This window comes from Sprattus sprattus (genome assembly GCF_963457725.1).
Source record: "Sprattus sprattus genome assembly, chromosome: 19".
Taxonomy (NCBI): Eukaryota; Metazoa; Chordata; class Actinopteri; order Clupeiformes; family Clupeidae; genus Sprattus; species Sprattus sprattus.
In genome coordinates this window covers 21,649,332-21,665,671 of record NC_137917.1, presented here as the reverse complement: position 1 = coordinate 21,665,671, position 16,340 = coordinate 21,649,332, and the positions used below count along the sequence as shown (strand labels likewise).

The 16,340-nt window shown below is 43.3% G+C and overlaps 1 protein-coding gene across 1 annotated transcript; it reads left to right on the top strand.

The window, feature by feature from the left end:
- Positions 1-11,637: 11,637 nt before the first annotated feature.
- LOC308380660 (NXPE family member 3-like) lies at positions 11,638-15,807 on the top strand (the record flags this gene model as incomplete). Its single annotated transcript, XM_080858066.1, has 6 exons — positions 11,638-12,054; positions 12,761-13,176; positions 13,660-13,730; positions 13,858-14,061; positions 14,491-14,828; positions 15,613-15,807. 6 exons carry the CDS (start codon positions 11,638-11,640, stop codon positions 15,805-15,807), a joined length of 1,641 nt encoding a protein of 546 aa, XP_080714192.1.
- Between the last annotated feature and the right edge of the window lie 533 nt (positions 15,808-16,340).

Sequence of the window (16,340 nt, the reverse complement as noted above, 5' to 3'; positions counted from 1 at the left end):
TGAAGATGAATTGAGTAATAACTGTACTTTTGATGAAGATTAACTGACTTAATTTTCTTGTTTTAGCACTAGGGTGTGGTCACATCCCGCAGCGTGGCTTTCTGATTTTGCCACTCGTAGTTCTGTTTTCCTGGGTAGGTTCATATTTGTTTGTTTTACTAATGTTTTATTTTGTTCTATTTTAATAGTGTTGAAGAACAGAGACCAATTTGACATACTATCCAGAAACATTCTTCCTGTCAGAGGTGTAAAAAGTACTGAAATGTTGTACTCAAGTAAAAGTACAATTACTTTGATAAAATTGTACTTCAGTACAAGTAAAATTACCCATCTAAAAATCTACTCAAGTAAAAGTAAAAAGTAGTTAATTTAAAATGTACTTTAAGTAAAAGTTACTTACCCTGTAAGCAAAATGACGTCCCCTAGACGTCCCGTAATGGTCTCTCTGAACGTTCTAAAAACGTAAATGTGTATGGTTCCCGTGACAACTTTAGGACGTTTTGCACGACGTTCCAAGACCGTCCCGAGGACGTTGCGGTGACAACTGGGAAACGTTTTCTATAGGTCCTGGGGACGTTATGCAGGACGTTGCAAGCACCTCCCGAGGGCATTGTGGTTACGTCTGGGGAACGTGTTTCTATAGGTCCTGGGGACGTTCTGCAGGAAGTTGCAAGAACGTCCGGTACGTTATTCAAGGATGCACCGCGGACGTAGCAGGCACGACCGTTTTTGCTGAGCTAAATGAAGGAAATAAAATAATAATAGATCGCGGAGCCGTCATTTTGCTTACAGTGCGCACACACACACAAGCAGTGGCGGTTTTAGGCACGGGCGACCCGGGCAGCCGCCCGGGGCGGCACTTTTTCATGACACGTGAGGGGCGGCACGAGCACTTAAAAAATAGTAATAATAATCTGGGCCGCGAAGCGCTTTTCTATTTCTATATATCATATCACTGCGTGAGGAATTGGCAAATTGGCGCCCCCTGCAGCTGCAGGCGCACCTGCTCGCTAAGAAGGTGCAGCGCAATCCTGGGTGAAAGGGGGAAAGAGAGAGGGGGCGGCGGGCAGTTCAGCTCTGGGTCTCCCAATAAACATTATAATTACCCTATACTTTTTGTTTTTCTGAATTGTGTGAAATGGCTTATAAAAATAGGTAATACAGAACGATTATGTGGTCACCAAGGGCAAGGTTAATTGGTGGAAGGAGACCACTAACTGCATCAATTTATCCAACTGGTGAAGGTAATAGTGAGCAGAGTATAGATAGATAGTCAGATAGATACTTTATTCATCCCGAGGGAAATGTAATACATCTTTAACAGAGTAGTCTATTACATTATCGATAAAGCTATTGAAGGATGCTCGAGTGGACAAGGTAAAAATGTGTTTTATTTTCTCAAGTGTAGCTTAACCAATATTCCTATTACTGTAAGGCAACCAGCTAATGTTGAGCACCAACTGAGTTGTTTGCTAGCTAGCGTTAGCTAGCTGATTTGACCATAGGGTATGAACATGTTCATTCATCTGACACTAGGCTAATCCCGCTAGCCACAACTAACATAATGTAACAGCATACAGAGTACTAGTATAATCTTAATAATTAGCAGGTCGATAGCTAGCTGGTTAGACCACAGATTTCCTTTTGACACCACTAGACTAGCAAGCGTTAGCGAAATCCCATTAGCCACTATTAGCTAACTCAACTAACTATAATGCATGTTGAGTGCTTGCACAACATAACTTGCAAAGAGCTGGTGTTAGCTAACATTAATGCACATGATGTGTGCATTGATTATCTAAAGTGTGTTATTTAAATGCTCTATTGAAAGAGTTGTGAAATTGAAAAGCATACAGAGTACTAGTATAATCTTAATAATTAACAGGTCGATAGCTAGCTGGTTAGACCATAGATTTCCTTTTGACACCACTAGACTAGCAAGCGTTGCACTTGCACAACATAACTTGCAGATGGCTGGTTAGCTAACATTAATGTAAATTATGTGTGCAATAATTCTCTTAAGTGTCTTATTCAAATGTTCTATTGAAGGATTTGTGCAATTGATACATTTCATTTTTTCTTTCACTTATATTGTTATAATTGGAAAAAGTAAGATTTTTTTTTCGGGGGGGGGGGGGGGGGGGGGCGCTCGGAGGGGATATCGCCCGGGGCGTAATTCCATGCAGAACCGCCACTGCACACAAGTTCATTTATATTACACATTTCATATGATATGCATAGACACAGACACACACGATTACAAACTTGATTGCGGGCATGGGAATTGAACCGTAAACCTTCCTATTTCTAAACGAGATCGCTACCTACTGTCCTAACACTGTCTGATTACTATAGTGCCACTTTAACAGGTTTATCACAGTGTGAGACAGCCAACAAACTTAGTCTTCTTTTCCGAGGGTTTGAGGAAAAGCATATTGTAGCAATCTCAGTCACTACGCATTGAGGGTTTTCCGTAATGATTCCTTTTTTAATTAACATCCATGGCACATCACGGACGTGCGGGCAGGGAGGCAGAATAACTAGCCAAACTAAGAATGATGAAATAAAATAAATATGAATGCCTCTGTACTGATCTGTGCTATAAATGTAATGTCTGCATGATTCCAATACAATGCATACATAGGAAGGTGACCAAGTGTCTAGCTTTAACATATTGAGCTTTCCACAGGCCTTCAAAGATGGTGCAACAGAACGAAGAGCTCACCGGTCAAATTGTCTGATTGGAATTTCTTTAAAAATCCCGTCTCGCAAACACAATTTTGACAACAATCCTAATATTACGTAAGGCCTATAAACATGCACGGCGGCAGGATTTTTTCTCTCCCGGTGCTAAGGGGGGGCTTGACCGATACGTGGGGTAGCTAAGAAAATAATTTATTTTCATGACGTCACTTACTTTATTAAGAGGTTCTTGTTTTTTTTCCAATAAAAGCAGCTATGATACACAGCACGAGAATGTAATACAAGCGGCAATGGCGGAAATGTTTCACGTGCGTGCAAAGGTTCAGCTCGAGGTATGTTTGTCTTCATTTTACGGTAGTGCGGCCACGATTAGGGACCATGCTGCTATTGGTCAATCTGCGATTTCGACTTCCGGCTCCAAAAAATATGCGCATTTTCAGCGCTTGCATGTCAAGAAACACAATTACTAGGTTTCACTCGATTCACTCGATAAAATGGTACACAATTAGCATTTTCAGCGCTTGCATGTCAAGAAACACAATTGGTATGTTTCACTCGATAAAATGGTACACAATTAGCAGTTAGGTTTCAGTCGATAAAATAATAAATAAACTTTTTTTCATTTAGGAGACAAACTGCCACACAACTAGTAAGGCAGTTTCAGTCTTTCTTCAGCAGGGAGACGAACCTACAATCTTCTCGTTTCTAGACTGCTTCTAATTACTAAACTGCTTCTCTACCTCCTAGACCACTGTCGGTTGATGGTGAAGGGATTATTTATTTGGTATTTGTGCGGCCCATAAAATTAATTATTATTTATTATTATTAGTTAAGGCACTGGTAATATTGGCATGGCCCATACATACACGTACCAGTTTAGGCAATGTACAGCTAATATTGGCATGGCCCTTACATGTACGGACCAGTTTAGGCACTGTACAGCTAATGTTGGCATGGCCCTTACATGAACGGACCAGTTTAGGCACTGTACAGCTAATATTGGCATGGCCCTTACATACACGGACCAGTTTAGGCACTGTACAGCTAATATTGGCATGGCCCTTACATACACGGACCAGTTTAGGCACTGTACAGCTAATATTGGCATGGCCCTTACATGTACCGACCAGTTTAGGCACTGTACAGCTAATATTGGCATGGCCCTTACATGTACCGACCAGTTTAGGCACTGTACAGCTAATATTGGCATGGCCCTTACATGAACGGACCAGTTTAAGCACTGTACAGGTAATATTGGCATGGCCCTTACATGTACGGACCAGTTAAGGCACTGTACAGGTGATATTGGCATGGCCCTAGTAAGCAGGTAGATTTCAATCGATAAAATAATAAGTAAGAATCATTCGTTGACATTTACATATTGATTTAGCAGACGCATCAGCAGGGACACTAATTGACACACAAGTAGTAGTGGAGCTTTAGGCGTCGAAGCAGATGCTTCAGCAGGGAGACGAACCTACAATCTTCTCATTACTAGACTGCTTCTTATTACTAAACTGTTTCTCTACCTCCTGGACCACTGTCAGTTGATAGTGACAGAATCATTTATTAGGAATTTGTGACGCCCATAAAGTTAATTATTATGTATTATTATTAGTTAAGGCACTGTACAGCTAATATTGGCATGGCCCTTACATGAACGGACCAGTTTAGGCACTGTACAGCTAATATTGGCATGGCCCTTACATACACGGACCAGTTTAGGCACTGTACAGGTAATATTGGCATGGCTCTTACATATAGGGAGCAGTTAAGGCACTGTACAGCTAATATTGGCATGGCCCTTACATACACGGACCAGTTTATGCACTGTACAGCTAATATTGGCATGGTCCTTACATGTACGGACCAGTTTAGGCACTGTACAGGTAATATTGGCATGGCCCTTACATACACGGACCAGTTTAGGCACTGTACAGCTAATGTTGGCATGGCCCTTACATACACGGACCAGTTTAGGCACTGTACAGCTAATATTGGCATGGCCCTTACATACATGGACCAGTTTAGGCACTGTACAGCTAATATTGGCATGGTCCTTACATACACGGACCAGTTTAGGCATTGTACAGCTAATATTGGCATGGCCCTTACATTTAGGGAGCAGTTAAGGCACTGTACAGGTTATATTGACATGGCCCTAGTTAGCAGGTAGATTTCAATCGATAAAATAATAAGTAAGAATCATTTGTTGACATTTACATTTTGATTTAGCAGACGCATCAGCAGGGACACTAATTGACACACAAGTAGTAGTGGAGTTTTAGGCGTCGGAGGAGATGCTTCAGCAGGGAGACGAACCTACAATTGTGTCATTACTAGACTGCTTCTTATTACTAAACTGCTACTCTACCTCCTGGACCACTGTCGTTTGATAGTGACAGGATCATTTATTAGGTATTTGTGACGCCCATAAAATTAATTATTATGTATTATTAGTTAAGGCACTGTACAGGTAATATTGGCATGGCCCTTACATCTAGGGAGCAGTTAAGGCACTGTACAGGTAATATTGGCATGGCCCTTACATGTACGGGTCATGCCAATATTAGCTGCACAGTGCCTAAACTGGTCCGTGTATGTAAGGGCCATGCCAACATTAGCTGTACAGTGCCTAAACTGGTCCGTGTATGTAAGGGCCATGCCAATATTACCTGTACAGTGCCTAAACTGGTCCGTACATGTAAGGGCCATGCCAATATTAGCTGTACAGTGCCTTAACTAATAATAATAAATAATAATTAATTTTATGGGCGTCACAAATTCCTAATAAATGATTCCGTCACTATCAACTGACAGTGGTCCAGGAGGTAGAGAAACAGTTTAGTAATAAGAAGCAGTCTAGTAACGAGAAGATTGTAGGTTCGTCTCCCTGCTGAAGCATCTGCTTCGACGCCTAAAACTCCACTACTACTTGTGTGTCAATTAGTGTCCCTGCTGATGCGTCTGCTAAATCAATATGTAAATGTCAACGAATGATTCTTACTTATATTATTTTATCGATTGAAATCTACCTGCTAACTAGGGCCATGCCAATATCACCTGTACAGTGCCTTAACTGGTCCGTATATGTAAGGGCCATGCCAATATTACCTGTACAGTGCCTAAACTGGTCGGTACATGTAAGGGCCATGCCAATATTAGCTGTACAGTGCCTAAACTGGTCGGTACATGTAAGGGCCATGCCAATATTAGCTGTACAGTGCCTAAACTGGTCGGTACATGTAAGGGCCATGCCAATATTAGCTGTACAGTGCCTAAACTGGTCCGTGTATGTAAGGGCCATGCCAATATTAGCTGTACAGTGCCTAAACTGGTCCGTGTATGTAAGGGCCATGCCAATATTAGCTGTACAGTGCCTAAACTGGTCCGTTCATGTAAGGGCCATGCCAACATTAGCTGTACAGTGCCTAAACTGGTCCGTACATGTAAGGGCCATGCCAATATTAGCTGTACATTGCCTAAACTGGTACGTGTATGTATGGGCCATGCCAATATTACCAGTGCCTTAACTAATAATAATAAATAATAATTAATTTTATGGGCCGCACAAATACCAAATAAATAATCCCTTCACTATCAACCGACAGTGGTCTAGGAGGTAGAGAAGCAGTTTAGTAATTAGAAGCAGTCTAGAAACGAGAAGATTGTAGGTTCGTCTCCCTGCTGAAGCAAGACTGAAACTGCCCTATTAGTTGTGTGGCAGTTTGTCTCCTAAATGAAAAAAAGTTTATTTATTATTTTATCGACTGAAACCTAACTGCTAATTGTGTACCATTTTATCGAGTGAAACATACCAATTGTGTTTCTTGACATGCAAGCGCTGAAAATGCTAATTGTGTACCATTTTATCGAGTGAATCGAGTGAAACCTAGTAATTGTGTTTCTTGACATGCAAGCGCTGAAAATGCGCATATTTTTTGGAGCCGGAAGTCGAAATCGCAGATTGACCAATAGCAGCATGGTCCCTAATCGTGGCCGCACTACCGTAAAATGAAGACAAACATACCTCTCAGCTCCGGACAGCGACCATGCGCCTGCCCATAACCAGACAATACATCCAACATGCAACAAGTATTTATTCCATATGCATAATAAATGAAAACAAACAACTATGCATTGACAATATTGTCTCGGATCACAACATCATAACTTACATTACATTAATAGTAAAACTCATAACAGGCTACAAGTGCAGCCGCAACGAGAAGTGCGAACAGCTTGTTTGAATGATTAAAAACAAACAAAAAAAAATCACCAGAGTTGTTTTACAGTAGGCTAGGACAATGCGTCTGTTGCTGTGGTTAAGTGCAAATGAGTCCATGATCTTCTGGATCTTCTGGACATCCAGAATCGTATTACGCTCTGAAGACTCTAGTTCTGCATAAAACAAAGACGTATCGACAATCGACTGGAACTTCAGCGACGAACTTTTTTTTGGTAGGTTAGCAGGCCTCGTTCTTTTTTATGAGCTAAAGATTGTGTAGATGCCAGACAGTGGAACGGGTTGAAACGAAAACAGTGTTCACCTTACGGCCTACTCCCCCCTCTTGTCCCCTCTCTCTCTCACACACACACACACACAGCACAGGGCAAACGGGGTACAGGCGCAGTACAAACACGCAAGCATGGATTGTATTGGAACAGAATGCATACGTTACGTATGAACCTTTATAGTTTTTCTCAGTCGCCTTGGTACATTTCTCAAATCATCCTCGACATTTGCAAAACAGTGCTTAAATGCTAGAGGGGCTTAACTGGGGCTACACATTTTTTTGCCGGGGCTATAGCACCCCTTAGCCCCGGTGTAGCGCCGTCGCTGCCTATAAAGCAAACGTGCACTGCCCTTATTATGTTTAAAAGGAACAGGCTAATCTGCCGTTTGAAAGTTATTTAACAACAAGCATATGCTGCATTTTAAAGCGCAAACCCTCGGTTTCAAACGAGGAGCGAACTGAGTGAGAAGGATCCAACATGGCCAAGCAGCAGGCACGTGCACAGATAGACCCCAACTGGTGCTCAAGCACCAGCCCTTGTGCCCTGGTTGGGAAAAAGTGCCCTTTTTTCTGGAGACCAATTTTTTTTTTCAATCATCAATATTTCTAGAATACAAATTAGTCTCTCGTCATCAATTTCCCCAAATGTGTTTTGATATCTGAGGGGGCATTTATTTGGAGTTCTTGTGAGAATTTCGCCCCGACATGCTCCGCGGCATAGACATAGAATAAGTATTCTTTGCCTATGATCTGCGGTGCTCACAAGCCCCCTCCGCGCCCCTCCCTCCTCATCCCCCGCATCAATGTTGAGCGGCAGGCCAACAGGTTCAGCCTACTTCTTCACTGACCTGCATCAGACAAACAGGTAATGACGGTGTTTGTGCAATCCCCCGACGTTGTATAAATTAACAACATTAGTGCCGCTGAAAACAATACGTCTGAAAACCGGACTGGTCCGACGTTTCCTAAAAAAATAAACAGACAACTAACTTGATTTCAAAGCATTGTCCAGCTGTTTACTGACGTTTGTCAGGTTTAATGACATTATTTGTCTGAAAGTGCATATTTTGTGTTGTATAAATGCCGTTTAAACAATGTCGAGAGTATGTTGAATGTTTGTTTATAAATGTCACGAGAATTCACAGCTAGAAAATAGCAGGTCAACTATGCTAGCTCTCGGGGTCATGCTATCCTTGTCCCATCATTGCTTAACGTGATATTTATGTATCTCTTCGTTTAGCCTGTTTTACAACGGCAACCAGAATTTTTCCTCCCAAAAAATTATAAAGGGCGGTAGTTCCAAAAGCATTGGTTTTCTAAAAATGGGTGGCTGGAGTATTCCCCAAGTTCAGATTTGATGCACAAGCATGGTCAGGTGGACCAATTACAGAAAAAAGGCACCCCAGACATCATGTATTAGACGTTAAGGGAGTGGAAGCCAGAGAGCGAGAGAGATTTAATTTCATTAATAATTTTGGTGATGGGCGCCCTTTTTTTTTGTTTTTGAGCACCTGCCCCCCAAAATGTCTGTGCACGTGCCTGCCAAGCAGACTAGCCTTAAAAGCTTTTTTTCAGAGGCCAAAAACATCTGATGAGGGTAAACCTTCTGACGAGGATGAACCTGTAATACCTGCAGTGTTGCGCGTTTCCTTTTATTACCGTGCGTGAGCGCGCGGAAGAGCCGAGAGCGGTATTGCAGACAGAGATTTTGAAAAATTATAGCACTCGCCTCATATTGAAAATTGGAGCTGTGAACGTAGTTCAAAATTATGAATTATCAACAATGAACTGAGCAAGTTCATGTAGAAAGTGAACTTTCCAAACACTGAATACCTGAAGCCCTAGATGTTCGAACAGCATCACCAAAGAAAAAGCTGAAATGTCGGGCGTTTATGTCGTTATGGAGTGACAAGTTCTCTTGGCTCAGGTGCGAGGTAATTGATAGTCACAGTAAAATGTGCAAAGGATTCACAAGAGGGTCGAATAATTTAAGAATCTCTGCTCTCATTGAACAGAGCAATGACCATGTTGCGGCGCTCATTTTAACGCCACAGCAGGTTGCGCTTAAAGGCCACTTATTGACACGCATCAGACATAAATGTTTTTGTTTCCCATTGTAAACTTAGGAAAATAAACATGTTGCATTCTAAACTACCTGATTATGTTATTATTTAAGCTATGCAGGCCGTCAGTTTTCTACAATGGGCTAATTTAGAAGCAGAAATAGGCTAGATATTTGGCCGGCTTATCATTAAAATGTCGGGCAAATGAAAATCATTTTTCTCTAGCGGAACTTCTGGTTCAGAGAGGACCATCAGAGGACCAAATAAGAACGGTCCCTAAAAGTCCGTTTTAAGGCTCATGCGAACGTCACGCAGAGGACCTGCAGGTAAAGGTTACGGGACGTTTTTAAATGACGTCCTGGGGATGTGTGCTGAGTGACCAAATTATAACGTTCCTTAATAGTCCGTTTTAAGGCTCATGCGAACGTCACGCAGAGGACCTGCAGGTAAAGGTTACGGGACGTTTTTAAATGACGTCCTGGGGACGTGTGCTAAGTGACCAAATTATAACGTTCCTTAATAGTCCGTTTTAAGGCTCATGCGAACGTCACGCAGAGGACCTGCAGGTAAAGGTTACCGGACGTTTTTAAATGACGTCCTGGGGACGTGTGCTAAGTGACCAAATTATAACGTTCCTTAATAGTCCGTTTTAAGGCTCATGCGAACGTCACGCAGAGGACCTGCAGGTAAAGGTAATGGGGACGTTTTTAAATGACGTCCTGGGGACGTGTGCTGAGTGACCAAATTATAACGTTCCTTAATAGTCCGTTTTAAGGCTCATGCGAACGTTACGCAGAGGACCTGCAGGTAAAGGTTATGGGGACGTTTTTAAATGACGTCCTGGGGAGGTGTGCTGACAGACCAATTTATAAGGTTCCCTAAAAGTCCGATTTAAGACTCATGCGAACGTCACAGAAGGACCAAACGTAGACTTGCTACGAACGTCAAAAACGTTCTGGTAACGTCCTCTAGCGAACGTTGAGGCGGGGACCAATTGGGGACGATTGGGGACCTTGCGAATGTCCTGTTAACGTCCTGGGGACGTTCCCTGTTTGCGGGGTTAGTTACTTTCATAAACTTGTTCGGCGGCGCTTTTATATAGTGCAAAAAAGGACAAGGGGTCATAAATCCAATACAATAACTAGTTATTTTTAATTAAAGGAAATCTTTAGAAATTTTAGTACAATGACATTAAACATGTCAAACATTAAACTGTCAACACAACATTTAAGAACTTTTGGGAGGACATGTCAAGAGATGAACCACATGACAGCTAAAATAAAAAAGTTAAAATGCCGCGGCCCCACTGTATATTTAAACTTTGGTTACTTAACTTGTGTCCACCTTTAGAGCATTAGTCTACAAACTTCTTGTTGAGTTTAAGCACTAGCTAATTTTCAAGGTGAGTAGAGTTCATCTGGGCTCGCTTTGCAGTGAACAGCAATCCACCACAGCTGAAAAGTCACTTGCAAGCGGCCAAGGCAGGTAGGCCAGTATTGAGTTTCAGGTACAGTTTTTTGATATTCTGAAAGGAGTTAAGCAGATCCATATTGACTGAGACACAGGATAGGTACCCTTCCAACTCCCCTGTACCTTCTGGATTTCATTGGGGAAAATAAATAATCTTCATCGGATGAATGTTGTCCAACTTGCTTCAGCCTCTACCATCCGGTCAAGGTGTTGTCTGACATAGACTAGACCTGTAGAATGGACTGTGCCTTTAAGGGAAGGGCTGATAGCATAGTGTAGTGTAGAATGTAGATGGATAGCCCATGTAGACCGTTGAGGAGGGTGATGATAATGAGTATATTTGTTCAACGCTGTTTGTCTACTCCCTGATTCAGTGAGAATGGTACTGTTTATAGAACATAACCAGTATGTGTCTTAATCGTGACTCTCCTCAGTGACTCTCCTGTTCTGCACTAAGAAAAACGTTGTCGTACAACTCTGCTCTAACAGATACCCCAGCTACAGACACCCTTTCCAAGTTTAGCTTGTCGGTTCTCAAACTGGGTATGACATGGCTGACACTGGTTGATTTTGCTATGAGTGGCCCGGTTTTCTATGAACTATAATGTTGTTAACAAAATATACCTCTAAGAATAATGCAGTAAGAAAAACCGTGGCCACACAAGCATTATAATCTGTGATATGTGACACTGAATTTCAGTAAGTAGTATATAAGAACTCAGTTGAAAAGTCTGTTTATTGTGCAACCACTGGCCCAAATGATGTGGCCCACCTAGATATTGCTCTGCTGCAGAATAGCAGACACGGTTTTGCAGGACGATGCAGGGCATGTTGGGGATAGAAATTACTGTTTGTTTGTTTGATTGTTTATGTCTGTTCAGGTGATGTGGTACACAAACTCTTGTGAAGACAGGAAAGGCTATGGGCAGCCTCTTCCCAGGCCCCTCTCGCAGCTGCACGTGTCCAGGTCCAATGGACTCCCTGACCAAACACCAAAGCCCAACAACCCAGCGGTCTCTCCAGCCTCCGCCATAAATGATCCGGGCTTCAGTGCGGATGAGTGGGACCGCATACTGAAGCTGCTCCACTGGCCCGGACCAGACCGCCAGATTACCAGTTTACCAGACCAACAGATAAGCACCAGTCCGAACCACTCAGCCTTCTTTATTAATGACCTCAAGGGCAGTTACTATGTGGGGGAGGAGCTCCACGTCACAATCGTTGCCAAGGACTTTAACAAAACTCGAAAAAGCTACGGAGGGGATTTCTTCCAGGCAAAGGTTTATTCAGACAAATTAAAGGTAATTTTATTTATTTATTTGGCATCTATGCAGTTCAGCTCATTTCATTATTTTGTTTTATTTAGTTTCCACAGTTCTGTTAATGGGTTGATAACAGCAAGAGGAGCACCAGGCCTGTATTCAAGAATCACTTGAGCACTCATCTGGTCCATGATATACAAGCTAGCGCATAGCGCCATACCCTTCCTTATTGCAAAAACATGTTATAGTATAGGTCAGTAGCCTACTCTAGCCAGTAGCAAGCCCTGCAACTACCTAGGAGCGTTAAGGATTGTCTCGCTGAGGGTCTCTTTGAGGGGTTTGGGATCTGTCTCTGCTGTGATATTATCTTGTCTATACAGATGATGATGATGGAACCGCTTTGTTTCCCTATGACATTGACATTGTCCAAATGAGCTCTCTCCTCCTGCATGAATCTCTACTGCCAATCACTCAGCTCTGCTGATCGCCATGCCTCGATGGCACTGGCTAATGTTATGCCCTCTTCCTTTAACACCTGTCTGCGAGTGCCCTCCTTAGCAGCATGACCAGGGACTCATCCCTCGACACTCCATATTTCCATAAAGCAGCTTCCTCCCTCAGTCCTCCCTGGGTTATCTCCCCATTGCCTCCACCATAAATGACACCCGAGGGACCAATGCCCAGGGAGCACACAGTTCTTGATAGATGAGTGATTGTTTACTTTACTTTCCCCCCTGGATGTTAGGCCAGTGTGTTTGGAGAGGTGCTGGACCACCAGAACGGTACCTACTCGGCCCGGTTCACCCTGCCGTGGGTCGGCCTGGCGTCGGTGGCGGTCCGCCTGGTTCACTCTAGCGAGGCCGTGCAGGCCCTGCAGCGGCACCGGAACACAGATTCCAACCGTGTCTTCTTCTATGGTTATTTCGTGGGCAGTGACCCCCAGGGTGCTAGAATGGAGGAGAGGATGGAGTGCAACATCAAGTGGGAGGGGGTGGTGCTGAGCTCCAAGAAGGGCTGCTGCTGTGAGTACCATGATGCCCACATCGGGCTGACGTGGCAGTGCTTCAAACCCCGAACTCTGCCATGCAGCGCCCTGGTGAACCACTCCATAGGTGGCTACCACTTCACCAAGACAGCCCTTGAGTGGGTACTCTTTGACAGGTGAGCAAGAGGGGTTTTGGTATTTATTGAGATGCTATGCATCATTTAGGTAAACAGTTCTTCACGTAATCAAGTGCATATTTTATAACTCTGTTGTTTATGATGCTCAACTTTATGTTGCCAGGTTGGTAGAAATAGAGGCAGAGATTGTTAAGCATGCTTTGCTTCTGTTGTTTATTTGGTTGAAGTTTAAAAGTAAAACATTTCAACTTCAATGTATTAATTCAGTAGGCACAAGAGCAACAGGTGTGCCAGCTCACAGGTATGCAAGCTCACAGGTATGCATGCTCACAGGTATGCATGCTTACAGGTATGCATGCTCGCAGGTATGCATGCTCCAGGTATGCATGCTCACAGGTATGCATGCTTACAGGTATGCATGCTCCAGGTATGCATGATCTGTCGCTCCCTAAGTATTGAGCCTATGACCTTGGTGCTGTGAGAATTAAGCTGCAGGATGCTGAGTGCTTTGTCTCTCCACAGTCAACATGTGAACCGGTGGCTCAAGGGGGATTCACGCTTAATTAGAGTCATGGCCTCCAATACAACCATTGGTATGTTTTTCCACTTTCTTTGGAACTGACTGTAGAGCCACCCTGGTGCAAAACACACACACATGGACGCGTACACACATACACATGAAAGCCCTCACGTCATGCTCCCATACTGTCTTTCCTTTAGGGGTGAGAGAGTCGTGTAAACCTGGGCTGCCCACACCAATACCATCAGGGTTCTACATGAACGACGTCTGGACGTCGTTTGTGTGTGACGCCCGTCATTTTGTAAAGGAGGACGCGACCCAGTGTCTGAAGGACAGGCACATCTACATTATGGGAGACTCCACCAGCAGACAGTGGTTTGAGTACCTCCTCCGGGCCGTGCCAAGTAAGACACACAAATATCACACGGTGCTGCTCACAGAAGAGGATTTAGTTCTCTCTATGTAGATGTTTACATTTCGGGGACTGAACTGTGTAAACGAAAACTAAAAAACACCTGAAACAGAATGACATTGAGTAGTATGGGCCAACCTGTTATATGTTATTTTTATCTTCATATAAATAAATAAATATATATTATCATCATCATGGTTACATCATTATTATATACCTGTCTAAATTATATTTTGAAATCAGTAAATAAAGGCATCTTAAATCTTTGACCAACGGTGTTGATTTTTCTCATAGAACTCACACATATATATACATTATATATATACACATTATATATATACACATTATACTGTATATATACAACTTGCTGTTTGTCCATCCAGGCAAGGCGTGGTTATCACACTATTGTTGTTTCTCACAGCACTGAAGCGTATGAACCTCCACAACGTGTTCCTGGTGGGGCCCCAGATGGCTGTGGATATGCAGAACAACATCTACCTGCACTTCCAGCCACACGGCCTCCCTCTGCGCTCCTACAAGGCCCCGGTGAAGGCGTTTCGCTACATGAGCAACTCGATCGATGACATGGCCGGTGGCCCGCACACCGTCGTCATCTTCAACATTGGGGTGCACTTCACCAACTACCTGATATCCTACTATGCCTACCGAGTGTGGCAGCTCCGCCGCGCGGTCGTGGCGCTGCTGAGGCGGGCGCCAGAGACCAAGGTCATCATCAAGTCCTCCAACACGGGGTACAAGGTGAGCACTACTGGGAGCAGCCTTCTCTTACCACATGCACTGGAATACCACAGGGGGCAGTTAAGTCTCACAAGTAATTGTGTGTTTCCTTATGTGTCTGTGTGTGTATCTTTGTATGAGTGAGTGTGGAAGTGTGTGCATCCTTGTGTATGTGTATGTATTGCACTGTGAGCAGTCTTCTCTTACCACATGCACTGGACCTGGCAGTTTAGACTCACATGCGAGTGTGTCTCCTAGTGTGTCTGGGCTTTTGAACTCAAATGTCCATAACCTTGGTGAGCACCCAGCATCAGCATAGAGCACGCCTAGGCTACTTGCTACTGGGATAGAAAATGGACGCCTGCCTCCCTGAAGTCTTCCACCTCTGTCCGTATCTTTGTTGCTCACTCCCACACACAAAATGTTTATGGATTATTACCAGATTCCCTAATGATGTGCGTGCATGCATGGGTGTGAGAGCATGTGCGCCTATTTGCTTGTGCATGTGCGAGTGTGTGTGTATTTCACAGTGGTACTAAAAACATACACACCCATACAAAAATATATGCAACCTTCACTCACACATTTGGATTTGATAAATAAGTACATTGCACTCACACCCATTCACTCATGAACACACACACACACACACACAAACACACACACACACACACACACACACACACACACACACACACCTGATGTGACAATAAGGATGGAACAGTTCAGGGCCCTCTAGAAGAGCCTCTGGCTGCTGTACGCTCATCTTATAATGTGTGTGTGTGTGTGTGTGTGTATTTTGCAGAATTACTATAGCAGTGATTGGTTCACCATGCAGCTGGATCAAATCCTGCAAGAAGCGTTCCGTGGCGTGGAAGTTTACATCCTGGACGTGTGGCAGATGACCGCCTGTCACTACAACATAGAGGACATCCATCCTGCCCCAATTATTGTTAAAAACGAAATTGACATACTGCTCTCCTTTATCTGCCCCAAGTAAGGACACTACCCTTCCTCTTACCCCCACAACTGCCACGATTCCAGTTTGTCTCTCCTGTCCACTCAGCAAGAGCTCAGTCAAACCCAAGCTGAGTCCGAGTCAATCTCCACACATAATGCACACTGCAACACAGACACAGACACTGATAATCTAACCAATACTTCTCTTCCAGGTGAAATGCTGATAAGAAGATCTGCAAGACGTATCAAGAAACCTGAGAGACTTGACCTGTAAAAAAGGGAAATGAGTTAATGTGTTACGTGTTATGGCATTAATGTTTGAGTTTAGTTATAGTAATTAATTAGCCATTGTGTTTTTCTTACATAACTAAATACCAAGAATGAGTTATGATGTTTGTTTTTACTACCTATAATGAGAAAAGAAGTCCATGCAGTTTAATGGAAAAGTTGTCTAAGGTAATTACTGACACTTGTGATGCGTTAAGTTTTTCATGCTTCAGAGAAAGGGGGATGTGGTGATATCTGTAGTTCCACATGTTACCACAAGGTGTCGGTACCGGTTCTACTAATGAG